Genomic DNA, 19,096 nt, shown 5'->3' on the forward strand with positions numbered 1-19,096 from the left:
TAAAATGCAGATTCTGAGGCAGTGGGGTGGGGGCGGGGCCTCCGATTCTGCATTTTTTTTTTTAAGATTTTATTTATTTATTTGACAGAGAGAGACACAGTGAGAGAGGGAACACAAGCAGGGGGAGTGGGAGAGGGAGAAGCAGGCTTCCCGCTGAGCAGGGAGCCCGATGTGGGACTGGATCCCAGGACCCCGGGATCATGACCTGAGCCGAAGGCAGATGCTTAATGACTGAGCCACCCAGGCGCCCCCCCCCCCCCCCCGATTCTGCCTTTTTGACCAGCTCTGCTGATGCTCGGAGTCAGTGGACCGCGCGCTTTCAACAAGGATTTTGAGAGGACTCTTCACTGAGTACCCTGCACTTACTGCTATTAATTCTGTGATGTTGGCCTTCTCTGCCCGTCCAGTCAGCATTTCAAGCCGCTTACTTTTTAATTCCAAGTTGCTCTTATTTCTAAGTGTCCTAATCTTTTCCAGAGTAGAGGTGAAAAAAAAAAATTAATTTGAGGTTTTATCTCATGGAAAATAATTTCAGAGTTAAGTGAAATTTAAAATAGGAAGAAAGCTTATTTTTTCTCTTGTGTTCTTTCTCTCTCGTCCGTAAGCCAGAAGCAGGTTGTAGTAATAAACATGGAATCTTTTTTTTTTTTTGGTCTTCTCTTGATCTTGGAGAATACAGTTTCCCCCTGTATCAGTATGTGTCCCTCATAGATATTATTTTAAAAATTGATGTTGAATCATCACTTTCCACAACCATGTTTTGACATGTAATAGTTATGGTGATAGAGTATAAAGTAGGCATCTGGGAAAAGATAACGTTCGCCTGTTGATATAGAAGGTCACTGAGCAGATGACATGAGATCAGAGTGGATTCCTGGTTCTGGTGGATCCAGGGACAGGAGGACCTGAGAGATTCAGAAAAGGACCAGGGGTCCTTGGACAAAGGAGCCTTTGGAGATAATGTAAAGCAGGTAGCCCCCCCAAATCCTAAATAGCCCTCCCTGGCTCCCATGAGCAGTTGCCAAAATGACGATTCGTTTTTATCTTCTTTGCAATTGATGCGGAAAATTTCCAATGAGTTGATACGACATTATCTATCTACTTATGGACTTTGTTTCCAGTTTTTCTCCAGAATACAGACACTACGATGACCATCTTTATGCATGTCATTGTTATTTCCTTTTGAATTACTTCCTTGATATAAATTCAAGGAAATAGGATTACTGGCTTAAAGGGGGTGGGCATTTTCATGACACTTGGTGGCTCCTGACAAAGGGCTTTTCAGTGGGGCCATACCTGATTCCAGAGCCCTGAGTGGCATATGGTGAGTGCACTGGATTGGTTATAACTTTTCCAATGATGGATTTCATTATTTTGCCTTTACCCTCCTCTGCCCCAAATTAAATAAGAGTAAAACAGCACATTGCTTTGCTTGAGCGCTTTCATATATGCTTGTGAAATATGTATTCTTTCTTGTGAATTGTCACACTTGGACTTGAGAATTACATTTTAATCAGTGTTCCTATGGACGTACAGTGAGTCAAAAATTAGACATGGCTTTACCTTTGTTAAACATCAAACACCCACTCACCCTTGAAATGTAAATATTGTATGTGAGTTAACTCTGGTGAGCTAGGTCTGCTACTTTCATTTTAAGCCTTATAAAACCTGGTTCCTCTCTTCTGCATGGTTTCTTGTTTATGAACCCACCTCTTAAGTATAGCGTTAGAGGTGAATACAGGCTCAGTTGTGGTCTGGCTGGTATATCCAGTATTAGGGTTATTGCTTTAAGGCTGCCTTGGCCTCTCTCAGTGGCCTTGCCCTCAACCATAAAGAATTACAAACTTAGATCAACTGGGAAAAGCTGAAGTTTTCCAGCTGTAATTTTTTTTTTTTAAGATTTTGTTAAATAATCTCTCTATCCAACATGGGGCTTGAACTCATAACCCGAGGTCAAGAGTCACATGCTCTACCAAGTGAGCCAGCCAGGCGCCCCTCCAGTTATAATTTAAAAAAATTTTTTAAAATCTAAAAACAGGATTTTACATTTCTATTACATTATAACCAAAAAGAAAAAATTTTATATATATATAAAATTATGTATTATTATGTAAATTATTTATATTATTATGGATAATATATTATGTAATATATATTTTATATATATAAAAATATATAGTTTTTACTGTTGTGATTTTCCAGAAAGAAGAAATTAAAAAGAACATATTCATCATATTTTATCAAGGAGAGCAACTCAGACAGAAAATCAAGAGGATCTGTGAAGGGTAAGAGGCTGTTCATGGCTCTTTCATCAGTGATTTGGGTCACGATTAGGTGAAGAGGTGTGTGAGACAAAGTACTCTTGACTGGAGGTTTCTTTGAGGTCCCTTAGGATTTTAGAACAACTTCCCTGCATTTGACTAGATAGTGTTAAAAATGCGACTGATCTTTAAGAGCTGTGGGAATAGGAGCAGAGAGGACTTGAGTAAGCAAAAGTCAAGGTAACAGAAAGTAGGCATCATAACCAAGTCCGTGTATTCCTTCTCACACCCTTTATCAGCCGCTAAGAAGTAGGCACACCTCATGCTGAGCTGTTTCTGATTTTACAGAATCGATTTACTCCAGCAGAAATTATTCAGTAGAGAAAGATGCTATTACATTAATAGATTCTAGAGAGAAGAGACAAGTCGAGCCGTAGTCTTATTTACCTAAAAGCTCACAGGTTCTTTGGTTTGAGTGAAGCTCATTCATTGAATAGAATCATAGCTTGAATTTAAATAGTGCCGAGCAATGCATCAGGAACCCTTAGAACTGGGACTCATTTTCCGACTGCCAAAGAGACAGTTATTTTATTTTTTTTTTTTAAAGATTTTATTTATTTATTTGATAGAGAGAGACACAGCAAGAGAGGGAACACAAGCAGAGGGAGTGGGAGAGGGAGAAAGCAGTCTTCCCGCCGAGCAGGGAGCCCGATGTGGGGCTCAATCCCAGGACCCTGGGATCATGACCTGAGCGAAGGCAGACGCTTAACGACTGAGCCACCCAGGTGCCCTGAGACGGTTATTCTAGAAAAAGGTGGTCATCTAACCAAAGTCAGCAAGTGATGGCTTTGGCAGAAGGGGACGTTTTGGCAGGCTTTTCCATGGTAACCCCCTGTGACCTTTGGAATGTCTGAAACACAGGTTTCGAGCCACCATCTACCCCTGCCCAGAGCCTGTGGGGGAGCGCAGAGAGATGCTGGCCGGCGTCAACGCGAAGCTGGAAGATTTAATCACCGTGAGTGAGTAGTTGAGGCGCGTGACCTGACCGGGAGCTGCCAAGGGGTTACTTTTGCCATTTCCATTTAAGTCCTGTGACCCAGTGCCCTCGCTTTCAGGCCAGCTGGAATGTTAACTATGCTCTCCCAACGATCATGACGGAAGATTTCATAATCAGAGCACGGTGTCCAGTAAGCTGGAGGTGGTGATTCTGAATATCAGTATGGCTCTACCTGGGCTTGAGCCCCAGTCAGCTTTGGGTGGCCAGCCCAGTCGGATAGAAGGAGCCCTTTATTGTGAGCCCGGCCTGGGCCACATCTGGGATACAACTAACTAGCCAGTTAAGTTGAACAACCAGTCTGACTGATTCTTTTTCCATTGACTCACCCAGTTGTTTGAGTGGATCAATTACTTCTGTAAAAACAGTGAGTGAGTCTAGTTTCACCATGTGAACACACCCCAAATTCATAGCCTCTTGTAAAGTGAGTTGTCATCCAGGTTGGCACTCAACACTCATGTGATTGGAACACTTGCTTCAATAAGCTTTGAAAGGAATCCACTAAAAGCAGCTGGGCCTGCATCACATTGCTTCTTCCAGATGAGCACTGTCCTACAGAACTTTCTGTGGACATGTTATCTAACCTGCAAGCACCATGCTGTGGCCACGAGCTGCACGTAACCACAGAGCCCTTGAAACGTGGCTAGTGCAACTGAAGAACTGAATTTTTATTTTATTTTATTTTTTTTAAGATTTTATTTATTTGCAAGAGAGAGAATGAGAGACAGAGAGCATGAGAGGGAGGAGGGTCAGAGGGAGAAGCAGACTCCCTGCTGAGCAGGGAGCCCGATGTGGGACTCGAGCCTGGGACTCCAGGATCATGACCTGAGCCGAAGGCAGTCGCTTAACCAACTGAGCCACCCAGGCGCCGATGAATCTTTATTTTATTTTATTTTTAATTTTTTTAGAGGTGGGGAGGGGCAAAGGGAGAGGGAGAAAGAAAATCTTAAGCAGGCTCCATGCCCAGTGCAGAGCCTGATGCAGGGCTCAATCTCACAACCCTGAGATCATGACCTGAGCCAAAATCAAGAGTCGGATGTTTAACTGACTGGGCCACCCAGATGCCCCCTGAGTTTTTATTTTTAATTAATTTTAATTAAATTTAAAATTTTCGTGGCTGCTGAAATCCGTTGTTAGCACAATTCTGGATCCTCAGGGAGTGATTTAGAAATGTGGTATGTGAGTGTGTTTGTGTTGCGAAACGCTTAGAATAAGAGACTTCTTTGCCTTCCTAGAAAAATCTGTGCTTAATTTCTTTAATCCCCTCTATTACTTCCTTGTCACTTGTCAAGGAGATTGTGTTTCCCTGACGCAATTACCCTTCAACTACTTTCCCCAAACATTCCATACTAGATTTTATGAAAGCTTCATGAGGAAAAGAAGTTATTCCAAACTTATGTTCCTGTTTAGTCTGACCCGGGGAGCCACCGGTGAAGGTTGCTGAGACGGGTACACTCTGGTAGCCCTGAACAAAAACGAATCCCATTAAATAAATTCTCTGTGGGCAAAATTGTCCATTCCCTCCTTCATTAATTCACTGGTCATTTATTGAAGACATTACATATGTAAAGCATTTTGATAGATGTATTAATTTCCCAGGGCTGCTATAACAAATGACCATAAACTGGGGGGGCTTAAAACACAGAAATTTATTTCCTCACAGTTCTGGAGGCTTGAAGTCTGAAATCCAGGTGTCAGCTGAGCCAGGCTTCCTCTGAAGGCTCTAGCAAGGGATCCTTCCTCACTTGTTCTGCTATGGTCCTAATGTGTGTTGCCCCCACCCCCAAACTCATATGTTGAAAACCTAATGTCCGAGGTGATGGTATTCAGAGGCGGGGCCTTTGGGAAGTGATGAGGTCATGAGGGTGGAGCTCTCCTGAATGGAGAGCCTGAGCCCCCCACCCCCCTTATAAAAGAGGCCCCAGAGAGCTTGCTTGCCCCTTCTATCATGTGAATTTGAAGTCGGCAACCCAAAAGAAAATCCTTACCTAACCATGATGGTAGACCCTGATCTCAGACTTCCAGCTTCCAGAACTGTGAACAATTAATTTTTGTTGTTTAAGCCACCCAGTATGGTGTTGTATGATAGCGGCCTGAATAGAGTAAGACCTCTCCCTAGCGTCTGGTGGTTGTCGGCAATCCTTGGTGTTCCTTGGTTTGTAGATATTGCAGTCCAGTCTCTGCCTAATTCACATAAGACATTCTTCCCTGCATCTCTAGTTGTCCAAATTTCTACCTTTTTTTTTTTTTTTTTTAAAGTAGGCTCCACGCTGGGCATGGAGCCCAGTATGGGGCTCCAACTCACAACCCTGAGATCAAGACCGGAGCTGAGACCAAGAGTCGGATGCTTAACTGGCTGAGCCACTCAGGAGCCCCTAGATGTCCAAATTTCTTATAAGGACGCCAGTCATATTGGTTAGGGCCCACCCTACTGCCGTATGACCTCATGTTAATTACATCGGCAAAGACCATGTTTCCAAATAAGGTCACATTCATAGTTACCAGGGGTTAGGACTTCAACGTGTCTCTTTTTGGGGACACAGTTCAATCCATGACAATAGTACTCAGGAATTTAGAAGAAAGGGAAGATATAATCTTTGCCCAAGGGTTTTGACCTCTACAAGGGAAGATAAAGATAAACTGCTCATGAGGCTGCAGGCCAGAGGAGGGAGCCCAGAGCCGGGGAAGCCATGATGGCTGACGGACTTCCATTTTGCCACATTGCCAGAGCCCTGCATGAGTGTTCCTGTTTCTCTGTGTGCTGTTCCCCGTCCAGGTCATCACACAAACAGAGTCTCACCGTCAGCGCCTCCTGCAAGAAGCCGCTGCCAACTGGCACTCCTGGGCCGTTAAAGTGCAGAAGATGAAGGCCATTTACCACATCCTGAACATGTGCAACATTGACGTCACCCAGCAGTGCGCCATCGCCGAGATCTGGTTCCCGGTGGCAGACGCCGGGCGCATCAAGAGGGCATTGGAGCAAGGCATGGTGAGGGGCAGATGGAGCTGGGGAGGGGACGGATGCCCCACCTCCAGCCTCAGCAGTGCCCCTGTCAGGTGCTCGGAGGCCGTCAGCCTCCCACGTCACATGAACTTCCCAAGGACTGTCTCCCTCATCTTTGTATCTTCAGTTCTTAATCCAGGGCCGGGCACCTATTAGAAACTCCTTTTCTGGCAAATATTCAACATTTCTTTGATCTTCAGCAAGTGCATGTGGAGCACTGATGTACCCGTCACTCTGCTGATTGTGACGGTAGATTGACCACAGTCAGTGTGACTGTAGGTCCGTCCTTTCCCTCCTGAAGGTCACGGCCTGGCTGGAGAGACAAATAACCGGACACCTGTGCTCACTGTGTGCCCACAGCTCAGCACTCTGTAGCCCAGTTAAGGTCCCAGCCTTCATGCTTCGCCTCTCCAGATGGTCACTGGGCCCCAGGAACAGACCTGGGGCTATGCGGCAGAGCAAAGCCCCGCTCCCGACAGACTTTCTAGAAAGGAAGACAGATAGTAAGCATATCCATCACTAATGTGATTTCAGGCAGCGATGGTGGTGAGCAGGCAGTAAAGTGAGGGATGGGGGAGGATGGGGTGAGGAGGGAGGCTTTGTTCTGATCACCTATTCACCCTGCTGGTGAAGAAGGGAAGGTACGAGATGGCCAAACACACAACAGCTGCCCCCGGACACACGAGACTGACAGCAGTTGGTTAGTCACATATGCTCAGAGCCCAGGGGAAGAGGACACACAGGGCCACATGGAGGTTGTCCTTGGGGCTTGCACTTGGGGGCAGAATGAGCCAGCCGGGGCTATGGGCGGCAGCCTCCCATAAGAGGAAGGGGCCCTGGTTTCCATGGGAGGACGAGAGGAGCTTATTTGAATACATTTCTGGGGTGGCAGGGAGGCGGAAGACTAGGCAGGGTGGTCTGGCCTGTGGGGGAGCTAGCTGGGTGGGGAGCCTTTCCTCCTCGGTGGGTGCAAATCTGGTGAGGGCAGAGGAACGCACGGTTTGGCCTTTGGGGCCCTGTGAGACTCAAAGATGTCAAGGCAGCGCTTGGAATTTTAGGTCTTACGATACCATTCTAGGGCTGTGACTGGAAAAGGCCCCCCTGAGCAGGTGGCTTGGAACAGGAGCGGGCGGCGGGGTAGAAGGGGGAGCTTTCGGGCCGGAGGGTCTGAAAGAAAGGCCTTGAGGTGGGATTGGACTAGGAGGTAGGGCCTATCTTTATCCCCCTTGTACAATGAGGAAACTGAGGCACAGAAGGTAGGAAGTGACTTGACCACGGTCCTGGAGCCAGGAGGCAGGATTTGAAGGTCCCCGTGTGATAGTCCAGGAACGACCTAACGGGGCACTTAAGAAGAGCTTGTCACTCAGATTGGGAAGGATTGGGGTGCTTCCTGGAGGAAGTGATGCCTGAGCTGAACCATGGAAGGGGTCAGTGAGCAGGTGACCGGTGGTGGGGACGGGCATGTGGTGCAGGCCCACCTGAAGGCCAGTGGCTGGAGAGAGGGTGCAGCCAGTTTAAAGAATGGGAGGAAGATCAGGGAGAGGCTGCAGCATGGTCCTGAAGGACTTTTAGTGGTGTAAGGGGTCTGATTTTATTCTCATGCCAGAGTGACACAATCCAGTTTGCATTTTAGAAACGTTTCAGTGCAGTGTGGACGAGGCTGCGGAGCTATCGGGGAGGTGTCCTAATGTCGGGATCTGAACTGAACGGGGTCATCCTGTCATCACGAAGGGGTCAGACTTCTACAAGGCCACTTCAGACTGTTTCTACAGTTTCTTCAGCCTTCTGAAATGATAGAAGTCTTTTCCAGATAGGAGTAGAAGGCCCTGTGTGGGTAGGAGGTGAGGGGAGAAGTGTAAGGGGTCAGCTTTCATTATCATCATCATGAACAAGCAAAAAATACTTACTCTATGCCAGGTGTTATGTTAGGTGCTGGGGCCCATGTTAAAAACAAAACAAAACACCACAGTCCTTGTCCTTAAGGAGATCATGGTCACATGAAGATATATAACAATAGAGTAAGGAACTCCTTCACTTGCTGTGTGACGTAGGGGAAGTTACTTAACCTCTCTGGACCTTCATTTCCTCATCAGTCAAGTGGGGCTTGATAGGTAGTTGATACCGACCTCATGGTGTTGTTAGGAGCATTGATGAGCAGTCATTTGGCTGGTGCTAGGTCCCCCTGAGTGTGCAGATGGTAAGTGCTGTTAGACTTTGGAACCACCAGAAGGTTCCGGAGGGTGAGCCTGGGGAATGGTTCATACCTGGGTAAGATGGCTGGTGTGGAGTCGGCTGATTTCCATGCAGAAGTAGTGGGGATGAAGGTGTGAAAGGAGTCTAAGTCAATATTGCAAAGAAGTCTTGATTACTAGACTGAAGAGTTTTGATTTCACTCTTTTGGTAATAAGAAGCCTTTGAAGATTTTTGAGTAGGAGGGTAGCATGACTGGAACAGTCCCCTTTGTTTTATTTTTATCAAAGGATTTCACTGTCTGGAGTGTAAGATAAATGGAAGGGAAAGAGACAGAGGAGGACAGCGAGGCTCGGGGATGGGAGCAAGAAGAAGAGGGATTTGAAAGGGACAGGCAGGAAGATTTGGTGATTGGTTGATTGATTAAACCAGGAAAAGGGACACATCTGATGATTCCAAAGGTTCAGGGATCTGGAGAATGGAGTCTGCTGAAGCGAGGCCAAAGGAGGACCTGGCTTTGGGGCAAGTTGATGAGTTTGGTTTTAGGCTCCTAGATTTTGTGGGGTTGCTGAGACATGAGAGTTTGAAAACCCAGGCAGACAGTTAAAACAGAATTGCAATTCGGAGGAGGGTCAGGGCCATTTGAAAGAATGGGGCAGAATGAGGAAAGTGGATAAACTCTTGAGGGAGTGAGTAGAGAGAAAGGAAAAGTAGAGGACCCAGAACTGAGCACAACAGGTGCATTTGCAGGAGCAGGAGAGTGGAAATGGCCAGAACCCTACTCGCTTGATGACTTTCCTTTGGGATAAACTAGATAAGTATTAGGAAGGTATTCACTTTTACAGATATGGTCATGGGTCTCACAGAAGTCAAGAAATTGTTCCAAGTTTACCTTTAAGGGATGGTGCGAATCGGACTGTGATCCATGTGCTGACACCCAGCTCAAAGCTCTCTTCCTTGCATTTTTGTCAATGTTTTTTGTAGGAACTAAGTGGCTCCTCCATGGTCCCCATCCTGACTGCAGTGCAATCTAAAGCAGCTCCTCCCACATTTAACAGGACCAATAAATTCACAGCCGGCTTCCAGAATATTGTAGATGCCTATGGTGTGGGCAGTTACCGGGAAATGAACCCAGGTAAAGGGTCTGATGCATTGAATAACAGGGAAGCTTAAAAATGAAAAGCGGGGGCACCTGGGTGGCTCAGTTGGTTGAGCGACTGCCTTCGGCTCAGGTCATGATCTCGGAGTCCCGGGATCGAGTCCCGCATCGGGCTCCCTGCTCGGCAGGGAGTCTGCTTCTCCCTCTGACCCTCCCCCCTCTCATGTGCTTTCTCTCTCAAATAAATAAATAAAATCTTTAAAAAAAAAGAAAAAAAAAGAAAAGCAGGTAAGATTGACCCCTTGGGTGGCAGAGGAGGTGAATTGTTGAAAACTGTGAGATCCCTAAAATCTTATTTGGCTTCCTGGATGCCCTGCGTTGTCTTGCATAAATGGCGATTAGTGAAAGATTTGTTCTTTTATTTTTTTTACTTTTTTTATTATTATGTTAATCGCCATACATTACATCATTAGTTTTTGATGTAGTGTTCCATGATTCATTGTTTGCATATAACACCCAGTGCTCCATTCAGTACACGCCCTCTTTAATGCCCATCACCAGGCTAACCCATGCCCCCACCCCCCCTCCCCTCTAGAACCCTCAGTTTGTTTCTCAGAGTCCATAGTCTCTCATGGTTCGTCTCCCCCTCCGATTTCCCCCCCTTCATTCTTCCGAAAGATTTGTTCTTTGTCAAGATTTCACCTGTTCTGTCTTAAACCATAGTTATTAGGTAGTTAAATTCAGTTCTTTTTCCCTTACCGATTCAGTGAGGGTCATCTCTCAACATCTTCGTAGAGCCGTAGCTGTTTTGTGGGTGAGATGACTTGGAGTCAGAAGACTGGATTCTTAGTGCCATAAGCTGTGTGATATGGTTGCCTGGTTTGTAAAAACAAAGGGGTAGACCAGCTGCCCTTCAGCCATGTCGTCCACAGTGCTCTTCTCCAGCCTGCGTCCTAATCTTGTGACCTGTAATGCAGGGGCGCCATAGGTTGGGTGTCCTGTGAGTAACTGCTGGAGGTGCCTGGTGCGTGTGAATGCTGGAGAAACAGACAAAAAATGGTAGTGGAAGAATATACAAAACACTCAGAGATAGAAAACTGGTTTTATTGTTACTTATTTTTTTAGAGTGGGGAGGAGGGGCAGAGGGAGAGAAAGAATCTTAAGCAGGCTCCATGCCCAGCTGGACTCCAGGCTTGATCTCACCATCCTGAGATCATGACCTGAGCTGAAATCAAGAGTTGGACCCTTAACCAACTGAGCCACCCAGGCGCCCCACCCCAGAAAAGTGGTTTTAAAACCCATTAAATTTTGTGATCTTGGGCAAGTCACTTAACTGCTTCAAAACTCAGCTCATTTGTGAATGGGGAATAATAATGCTTACTTATTGATAAGCTGATGTATGTGGGAGCTAAGCATGTGTTGGGGTTGGGGATGGGGAGGGAAGAGAGAATTAGGAAGATACAAGGGAACCAGCTTGTGGGGCATGGAACGTGATCGACAGATCTTTGATGGGGACCCAGCGGCTGTGGGAAGGACTCAGGCTGTTGGGGGTCTCATCTCTGCAGCTCCCTATACCATCATCACTTTCCCCTTCCTGTTTGCTGTGATGTTTGGAGACTGTGGTCATGGGGTCGTGATGCTACTGGTAGCGCTTTGGATGGTCCTTAATGAGAGACGCTTGCTCTCCCAGAAGACGAACAATGAGGTGGGTGTCCGCCAAATACCTTGCCTCATTTCCTTGAGGTTGTAAGTAGAATATGAAAAATGTGTATGTTGTTTTCACCATAGAAATAACCTGTTTTATGAAAAGCAAAAGAGAGAGAGTAAAAAAGGGCCAAAATTCAACACAGAAATTCCTGCCCAAAGCTTGATGCTTTGGCTGGTGCGGTGTGGTTCCTTTCAGCATTTTTGTTTTTTTTGTACATTGCTTGACAAGGCATTGATCTTATTTTTAAGTTTTTTCCCCCTAATATTGATTTTTTCCCCCTTTGATTATAAAGACAATATATGTTTATTTTAAAAATGGGGAAAATACAATTTAACTTCCTAGAGAAAAATCACAACTTACGTTTTTATGTATCTTTCCATTTTTTTCTGTGCTTATACACAAATAAACACTTTTTTAAAAACTGTGATCAAATAGTGCATTTTAATTTGTGGCCTTCTTTTTTTTCCACTTAAAATAATCACAAATATTTTTTCCAGGGCACCTGGGTGGCACAGCTGGTTGGGCGTCTGACTCTTGATTTCAGCTCAGGTCATGATCTCAGGGGCCTGGGATCAAGCCCCACATTGGGCTCTGTGCTCAGTGGGGAGTCTGCTTGGGATTCTCTCCCTCTCCTTCTTCCCCTCCCCAGCGTGCATGCGCTCTCTCTCTCTCTAAGAAAAAAAAAAATCACAAATATTTTTTCATGGCAGAGCCCTTCTCCCACAATCAGCCCATGACCAGTGTTCTTATGAAACCCTGAATATTGTGTCTTCACTTTGACACTTGAAGTGTCCACACCTTCTGTGAAGTGCCTTCTCGGTGTTGTGAAGGTTGAGACAACTCGAGAGTCTGCAGTGTTTCAAAGTTAATTAGTTAGGGTCACTTTATGTTCATTGTAATACATTTTATAAGCCGGAAATGTGCCTTTCACTGTGTTCTGCATTTTAAGAATATCTGCAAACTTTTATTACAAGTTATCTTAACTAGAGCTAGTTCAGTGATGTCACAGTGGGTTAATCATCAGCAAAGTTAGTGCGAAAATCTACTCCTGGCCAATATAGTTTTGCATGACCAGCCACTTTAACAGCTGTAGTTGCCTATAATAAATATTCCAAGTCTCAAAGCTACACTTGAGCAGGTCTGAGAGTGATCGACACACGTCATTCAGTATTATAGAAACACTTGACTCTTCTTAGTGGATGTGCTTAGACAGAGACTCGATTTTATAATGACAAGACCCAAAATGAGTGTAGATTTGACTTGCAATGAAATTGAGCCACCGTGTGATCCAGCTCTGCGCTTGTCTTCTAGAAGCATCTGAGACAACCCCTGCCCACTGTCACGTCCCCTCCCTGACACGTGAGGCCTCAGCTTCTGGTACAGGGATGTTTTCTGACCAATGATCACTTCAAGAATATGGGGCTTACATGGTTTTGCTTCCACAGTAACAATTTCTGGTCTAGGACTCTTCTGATTCATGGATATAAGCTCAGGAAAATAATGATGTGTGTGTGCTCTATTTGGATCGCTTTGATGTTGCCTCGTCCCGTGGCCTCTTTGTATAGGGCCTGTGTGCCTTGCTGGGGCTATTCCAGTGGTGCTGGAGACGTCCCGTAACACACTTCCCACCCCAGGGTCTGGTGCTGAGCCCACTGACCGTCCTCCTCTCTGTCTTCCTGAGGCCAGATCTGGAACACCTTCTTCCATGGACGCTATCTGATTCTCCTCATGGGCATCTTTTCCATCTACACGGGCTTGGTTTACAACGACTGCTTCTCCAAGTCTTTCAACATCTTCGGCTCTTCTTGGAGTGTCAGACCCATGTTCAGAAATGGCACGTGGAAGTAAGTTTACAGACAGACATGGGTCCGGGGGGCCTCAGTGGCGGATTTCATGGCCAGGAAGTCTGCTCAGAGGTGTGCCCACAGATTCAACAAAGAATTCCATTTTATCTCTGAGTGAGAGACCTCAAACCAGTCCCTCAGTAATTGGACTAGTAACTGTAATACATGGAAATCGTTTTAAAATTTCAATTAAGTATATATCACGGAGTGCATAGCACTACTGCGAAAGCAAACTGTGGAGCAGATATCAACAGGTATCAGTTTGTATAAATGGATATCATCTTGGTATCAGTCACAGAAGCCAAGTTCCCTGGAGGAGAAGGAGGCCTTTGAAGCATGCCTTGTTCTGGCAGGGAACTGGAAACAGTGAAATTAGGCATCCAGGGGCTGAGGAGAGAAGGCTGATGTGGGTGTTGAACTATATATAAATGCTTGATTCCCTGTGTTCAAGGTCCCAGACTCATCTGAAGGGCATTTTCTTTGACGGTTTCAGAGCAGCTTGATTCAACGTTGAACACAAAGGAGGGGATGGCTAGTTTTGCAACAGTGGTTCCCTGTGTTTGGTGGGCGATGCAGTGAGGAAGGCAGGTAGGGTGGCATGGGCGTGTGTGGGGGTAGCTCGTGAGGACATGGCTGCAAAAGAGAGGGACCTGGGAGCTCTCTCGATGCCCACCAACCACAGCTTAGATGGACGGTAAGAGTGCGGGTGACTGTGTCATGGAGGTTCGGTGCATCTTTTTGGTTTCTCTGCTGGGTCCAAGTTCCTTGTGGTAGAGGACAGGAATGTTAAACAAACAATAAATAAAATTAATTAATGAATTGAAATGAAGAATAAAACATTTTCCAGAATTACAGATGGCTATATTGATAAGGGTTTTTGTTTTTGTTTTTGCTTTACAATTAGTACCCTGAAGAGATGCCTAGGAGAACAAAGCTTTCATAAATTTAAAGGCAAATTACTTAGATTTGCTCTTTAGATTTAAACTCATAAGTATAATGATGGACTGGGAAACATGTTAAATCAGCATCATTTCACCAAACCACCAAGATGAAATCTAATTTGCCCAGGAGTGTGATTGGGAGAGGTCTGAGTCAACTGGCTTTTTCCCATTCTGCAAATGTGGGCTGGAATGTTCTTTCATGCACATGTGAATGACCGCTGGCTCAATTCAAGGCTCTTGGAGGCCAAGCCCAGTCTGAGGGATGCTCAGTCACGTGCCCAGGCACTGATTATATGAAGTGGGACCTCATTAACTGAGACAAACGAAAATTGCCGTCATCCATCAGAGTGGCAAAGGACACAGCAAGCTGATTTTGGTCACGAGTCACAAGCCAGGTCTTGGGGCTTGCTTTCCCTGACAATTGACTAGGGACACTGTCACAATGCTCGTCAGCCCAAGACCACCAGAAGCCTGCCTGTTGTCCCCCAAAACTGAGGTTATTGACTCAGGGAATGTGGTGAGCCAGTGGGGAGCTTGAGCGTCTCAGCAAGAGGGCGTGGGAAAGGGTTTACAGTGTCTGGCTCCCCACAGGATGAGGGTAACATTTGGTCATTTCTGTGGTTTGGGCATTGTCCTTGCTTTGGTATGTCCATATTTTGATATCACATATGACTGTGGATCGGTCTTGTTTGTGTCTGGGTCCAGCACGGTCACAGGGTGGCTTTGTCTGGTGTTGGTGTTCTGTGAACTTGTTTACGTTCAACAGCAGATACCATGACTTTGCTGTGGCGGCCAGCTCACTCCCATCGGGGGTTGCTTTCTTCTTTGTCCACACACAACAAATCTCTGTAAATTCAGTGCAACCATTTGCCGTGAGGCATGCCATTAGCACGGGGGTGTCTGTGTCTGAGATGGCCAGTCAGGGCCAGTTGTTTCCGCTGCGTCTGGAGGACCTGATCAGCATGATCAGGCTCCCTGACTCCCTGGCTGCTACCCAACACTCTCCAGCGCCTCAGCTGTAGGAGGGAGGGAGTATTCCTAGGTAGGCGGCCAAAGTTGCCAGAACTCTGTTCCTCATCATTTCACTACTCCTTCTTGGCCCCTCTATAGATGTGTGCTCTGTTAAACAAACAAACAAACAAACAAACACCCGTAATGGTCTTGCAGAGATAGTAAGAAATTCCTACCCACTGACGTCCATGCTTCTGGGCAAAGTTGGGAGACTGATTTAAAGGCATTCAATGGACTTTTGAGAGCTAAGTTTCACAGAGATTAGGGTCCATGGGTGAAAGCCAGTTCATTCCTCCAGGATGAGCCCACGTGCTCCCTGGGGAGGTTTCCCAGGCTTGTCCTTGGGCTGAGATTTGTTTCCTCTACGCTCCTTCATCACTAGCCCGACTTCTTTTCTGATGTGGCATAACTGTTTTTCTTTACAATACTCCACCCGGGGAGGAGCCCTTTGGAGACTCGACATCTCAGAGGCCGGATGGCCATGTCTGTAGCCTCAGCCTCTGGGACGATACTCGGCACACAGTAACCATCCACGGGATGACTGAATGAGCCAAAGGATGAGTTGCACCAACAGTGAGGCTTTGATTGGCTTACAAGTTCATGACCAAGGACGCTATTGTATATTTTTTCTACCTCTGGTTGATCATTGGTTTTGTTCTTATTTTTTCTTTCTCCCTGTGTAGCACATACGTGATGGAAACAAATCCATATTTACAGCTGGACCCAGCCATTCCCGGAGTGTACTCTGGAAATCCGTACCCATTTGGGATTGATCCGGTAATGTCTTCTTGGGTTAAATATTTATTATGTAAAATGTCTTGCTGAGGAGATCTCTAGGTAGAGGAAGAGAAAGTGCCAGAGACTGTCAAATCAACACATTTATGCTGAGATAGAATTACATATTCTGGAGGTTTTATGACACTGTGCAGGACTCAAGTAAATGTCCTACCTATACCCTTTACCTAGCCCGTGGTTCATTTTCCATATAGTTGCTCAAACATCTGCCTCTTTCTCTGATAATTTATACCCCTGATGGTTAATGATTGCTTCTTTCAAAGGCCCTTGGTTGCCTGGAAAGCATGCATCTTAGAGGAGTTATTTAACATCCCAATCAAGTTGCCTACTCTGGCTTTTTCTTGCAGTCAGTAACATCTCCCTTTTCCTAGGAAAGTGTGGATTTGCTCTTATTTTTGCTTTATTTTACCACATAGAATGGATATAAGTTTTAAAAAAAAAGGTGTGAGTTAACTTTTATGTGGTTGTTATAGCTATCTCAGCTCGATTTGAGCCAAGCAAAACAAAGGTGCTTCCTGGCGTAGCCTTTTAGGTATAAAGGGATTTCGAGAAGGCTCCCATGCCTGTTTGCTTAAAGCCATATACACATGATGTCCCAACACATAACCGCCACCAGGTGGCAGCCTTGTGCCCCAAATGAGCTTGAGCGGGCTAGACCCGAACTTGGCAAATGCCGTCAATAAATGTTTCTTCTATGCTCTTTTTGTGGGAGAGATCCCGGGACCTCAGTTTTGGTTGCTGACAGTCGAGAGTAAACAGTACCGGCCCTAAAACTGTACTCTCCTCTCTATGGGTCGTCTCTTCTTCAGTTTCTCCGAGTCCTCCCACCGCTTGTCTGCCTCCCATCCCTTAGAAAGATAGGAGTGCGTCACCCAGGATTTGTTTATAGTTGCCACGCGGAGGCACTTGCAATTTCAGCTTTATCAAAAGAGGTGAAGTCCTTGAAAGCTTCGTTGTAAACTGCAAAGTGCCGAAAACAAATGCAAGTTGTTATTTTTGTGGACTGAAAGGCTTTTTCTGTGGTCCAAGGAATTTCATGATTAGTCAGGGGGCAACGGAGGAGTATAGAGGGGGCTGATCCTAGGGCCTGGTTGACCTTCCTTTGCTTTGAATCTCTTTGCCGCTACTGTCCTCTCTTCGCTTCCCAGCCCACCCCTGACCTATCAGCAGATCCTGCCTGCCCAGTTCTGCTCCTCAGACGAAGGACAGTATAGACTGGGCTGGAGTGTCTTACTGTGCAGGCGGTTTTGTCTGCCTGCCCACCAGTTAGAGGAAGGAAAAAGGGGAGGGTGGAAGAGAAGTGGGAGGGTGAAAGAATTAACGTTTTTCCTGGTAGCAATTATTTTTGAAATTTCTGGTCTTTTTATTACAAAATAAGGCATATATGAGATTAAAAATCCATATAATACAAAATAGTATAAAAAAAGAAAGAGTTCTCTCTCCTATTCTGGTAATTCTATTCCCCAGAGATACCCCCTTTAACAGAACGTTTCTGTGCCTGTGTTAGCACTTAGCTATTTTTTAAAGATTTCTTTTTTTAAAGATTTTATTTATTCATTTGAGAGAGAGAGCACGAGAGAGAGCGGAGAGCACAAGTCGGGGGGGAGGGGCAGAGGGAGAGGGAGAATCAGACTCCTGGCCAAGCAGGGAACCTGACTCGGGACTTGATCCCAGGACTCTGGGATCATGACCTCAGCTGAAGGCAGACGCTTAACCGACTGAGCCACCCAGGTGCCCAAAGATTTATTTTTTCATTTTAGAAAGAGAGTGCGCATGTGTGAGCAGGGGGAGGGGCAGAGGGAGAGAAACTCAAGCCGACTTCCCGCTGATCGTGGAGCCCAACCTGGGGTTCGATCTCATGACCCCGAGATCATGCCCTGAGCCGAAACCAGGAGTTGGTTACTCAACGGACTGAGCCACCCAGGCGCCCAGCACTTACTTCTATTAATGAAGGGCTGGATTTTTAACATAATGTAAATTTCCACAGATGCATTTATTGACGCATGCAACATCTTTTTGCGAATCAAATCACAAAAATATTTGGCTGTCAGAGCTGAGAGGTCTTTCTAAAAGTGTTTGTAGATATTTTGTAATAAATGAACATAACAAAATGTTTAAAAGCCTATGCTCTTGGATCAGACAGCCTGTGTATAAATCTTGCCTTTTCTGTTTCCTTGCTATGTGGTTTTGATCAAGTTAACACCTCTGTGTCTCTACAAAATGGATATGACAACAGCCCTAACTCATTGCGTTGCTCAGAAGAGTAAGTGATTTTTATGCATAAAACATCCAGAAGAGAGTCTGATACATAAATAGGATCAGTACCCCATATGCCATGGTATTATTTCTTCCTCGGTGTGTAAAGAACTCAATCTCCCCGAGATAGAGATAAAATTCTCTTATGTGTAAAATGGGAATATTTATATCATAGGGTTTTTGTTAGAATTAAATGAGATAGTACATTTAAAGAGCTTAGTATGTGCCTGGTACTTAATTTTTAGTTTATCAGATTTGGCTGGGTCTACAGTGTGCTGGTAAACCTGTCCTAACCATGTTGAATGATCCTGTAGGGACTGGCCAAGCAGGCAGGCAAAGGGAAAAGCAGAGGGTGGAGGACAAGCCTGGTGTTGTTGAAATGCCAGGCAGATGGGGGAGGTAGAGAAGATGCTCCTGGTGTCTGGACACCTGTTACTGGAGACCCTTTGCCCACCTTCCTAGCAGCCTTCTTAGTGGTTGGCCAACTCGTAGCTTCTTAGGACATTTTAAAGAGAGAATCAGTGAGATGTGGTTCCTGCCTGTATGTGTGCGTGGGGTGGGGGCAAGTTACCTTTGCCTTGAGACTCTGTGCAGGGGGTGCTTTGAGCCCTTAACAGAAGCAAAGTAGTTTGGAGGAGGAAGTCGTTTTAGGAGGGAAAATGAGACGACCCTTGTGGGTCTGTTACCTTTGAGATGCGGTATAGCAAACCCTTACACATATCCAGCAGGCAGTTTGGGGATGTGTCTAAAGTTGAGGAGGGGTTGGAGGTCAGAGCAAAGACTTGAACCATTTACATAGGAGTGGGAGTGGAGACCATGGGACCATTAGCTAGCGTGGGACCCTGACCAGCCCCCTAGCCCCTCTGAGTGCTTGCTCTGTGTGTCAGTCTTGTTAGGAGGGCAGGGACACGTGTCCCTCCCTTTGCAAGCCTG

General features: G+C 45.8%; 1 protein-coding gene across 1 annotated transcript in view; it reads left to right on the forward strand.

The window, feature by feature from the left end:
- Positions 1–19,096, forward strand: part of ATP6V0A4 (ATPase H+ transporting V0 subunit a4) — a 51,464-nt gene that overhangs the window by 7,412 nt on the left and 24,956 nt on the right. The window contains exons 7-13 of the mRNA XM_032401161.1: positions 2,203–2,285; positions 3,183–3,276; positions 6,092–6,304; positions 9,494–9,644; positions 11,174–11,313; positions 13,003–13,160; positions 15,796–15,889. Coding sequence (XP_032257052.1) covers positions 2,203–2,285; positions 3,183–3,276; positions 6,092–6,304; positions 9,494–9,644; positions 11,174–11,313; positions 13,003–13,160; positions 15,796–15,889 — 933 coding nt within the window. The remainder of the gene's footprint in view (positions 1–2,202; positions 2,286–3,182; positions 3,277–6,091; positions 6,305–9,493; positions 9,645–11,173; positions 11,314–13,002; positions 13,161–15,795; positions 15,890–19,096) is intronic.

The sequence above is a fragment of the Phoca vitulina genome, unplaced genomic scaffold (assembly GCF_004348235.1).
Source record: "Phoca vitulina isolate PV1807 unplaced genomic scaffold, GSC_HSeal_1.0 scaffold4, whole genome shotgun sequence".
In the NCBI taxonomy this organism is placed as follows: Eukaryota; Metazoa; Chordata; class Mammalia; order Carnivora; family Phocidae; genus Phoca; species Phoca vitulina.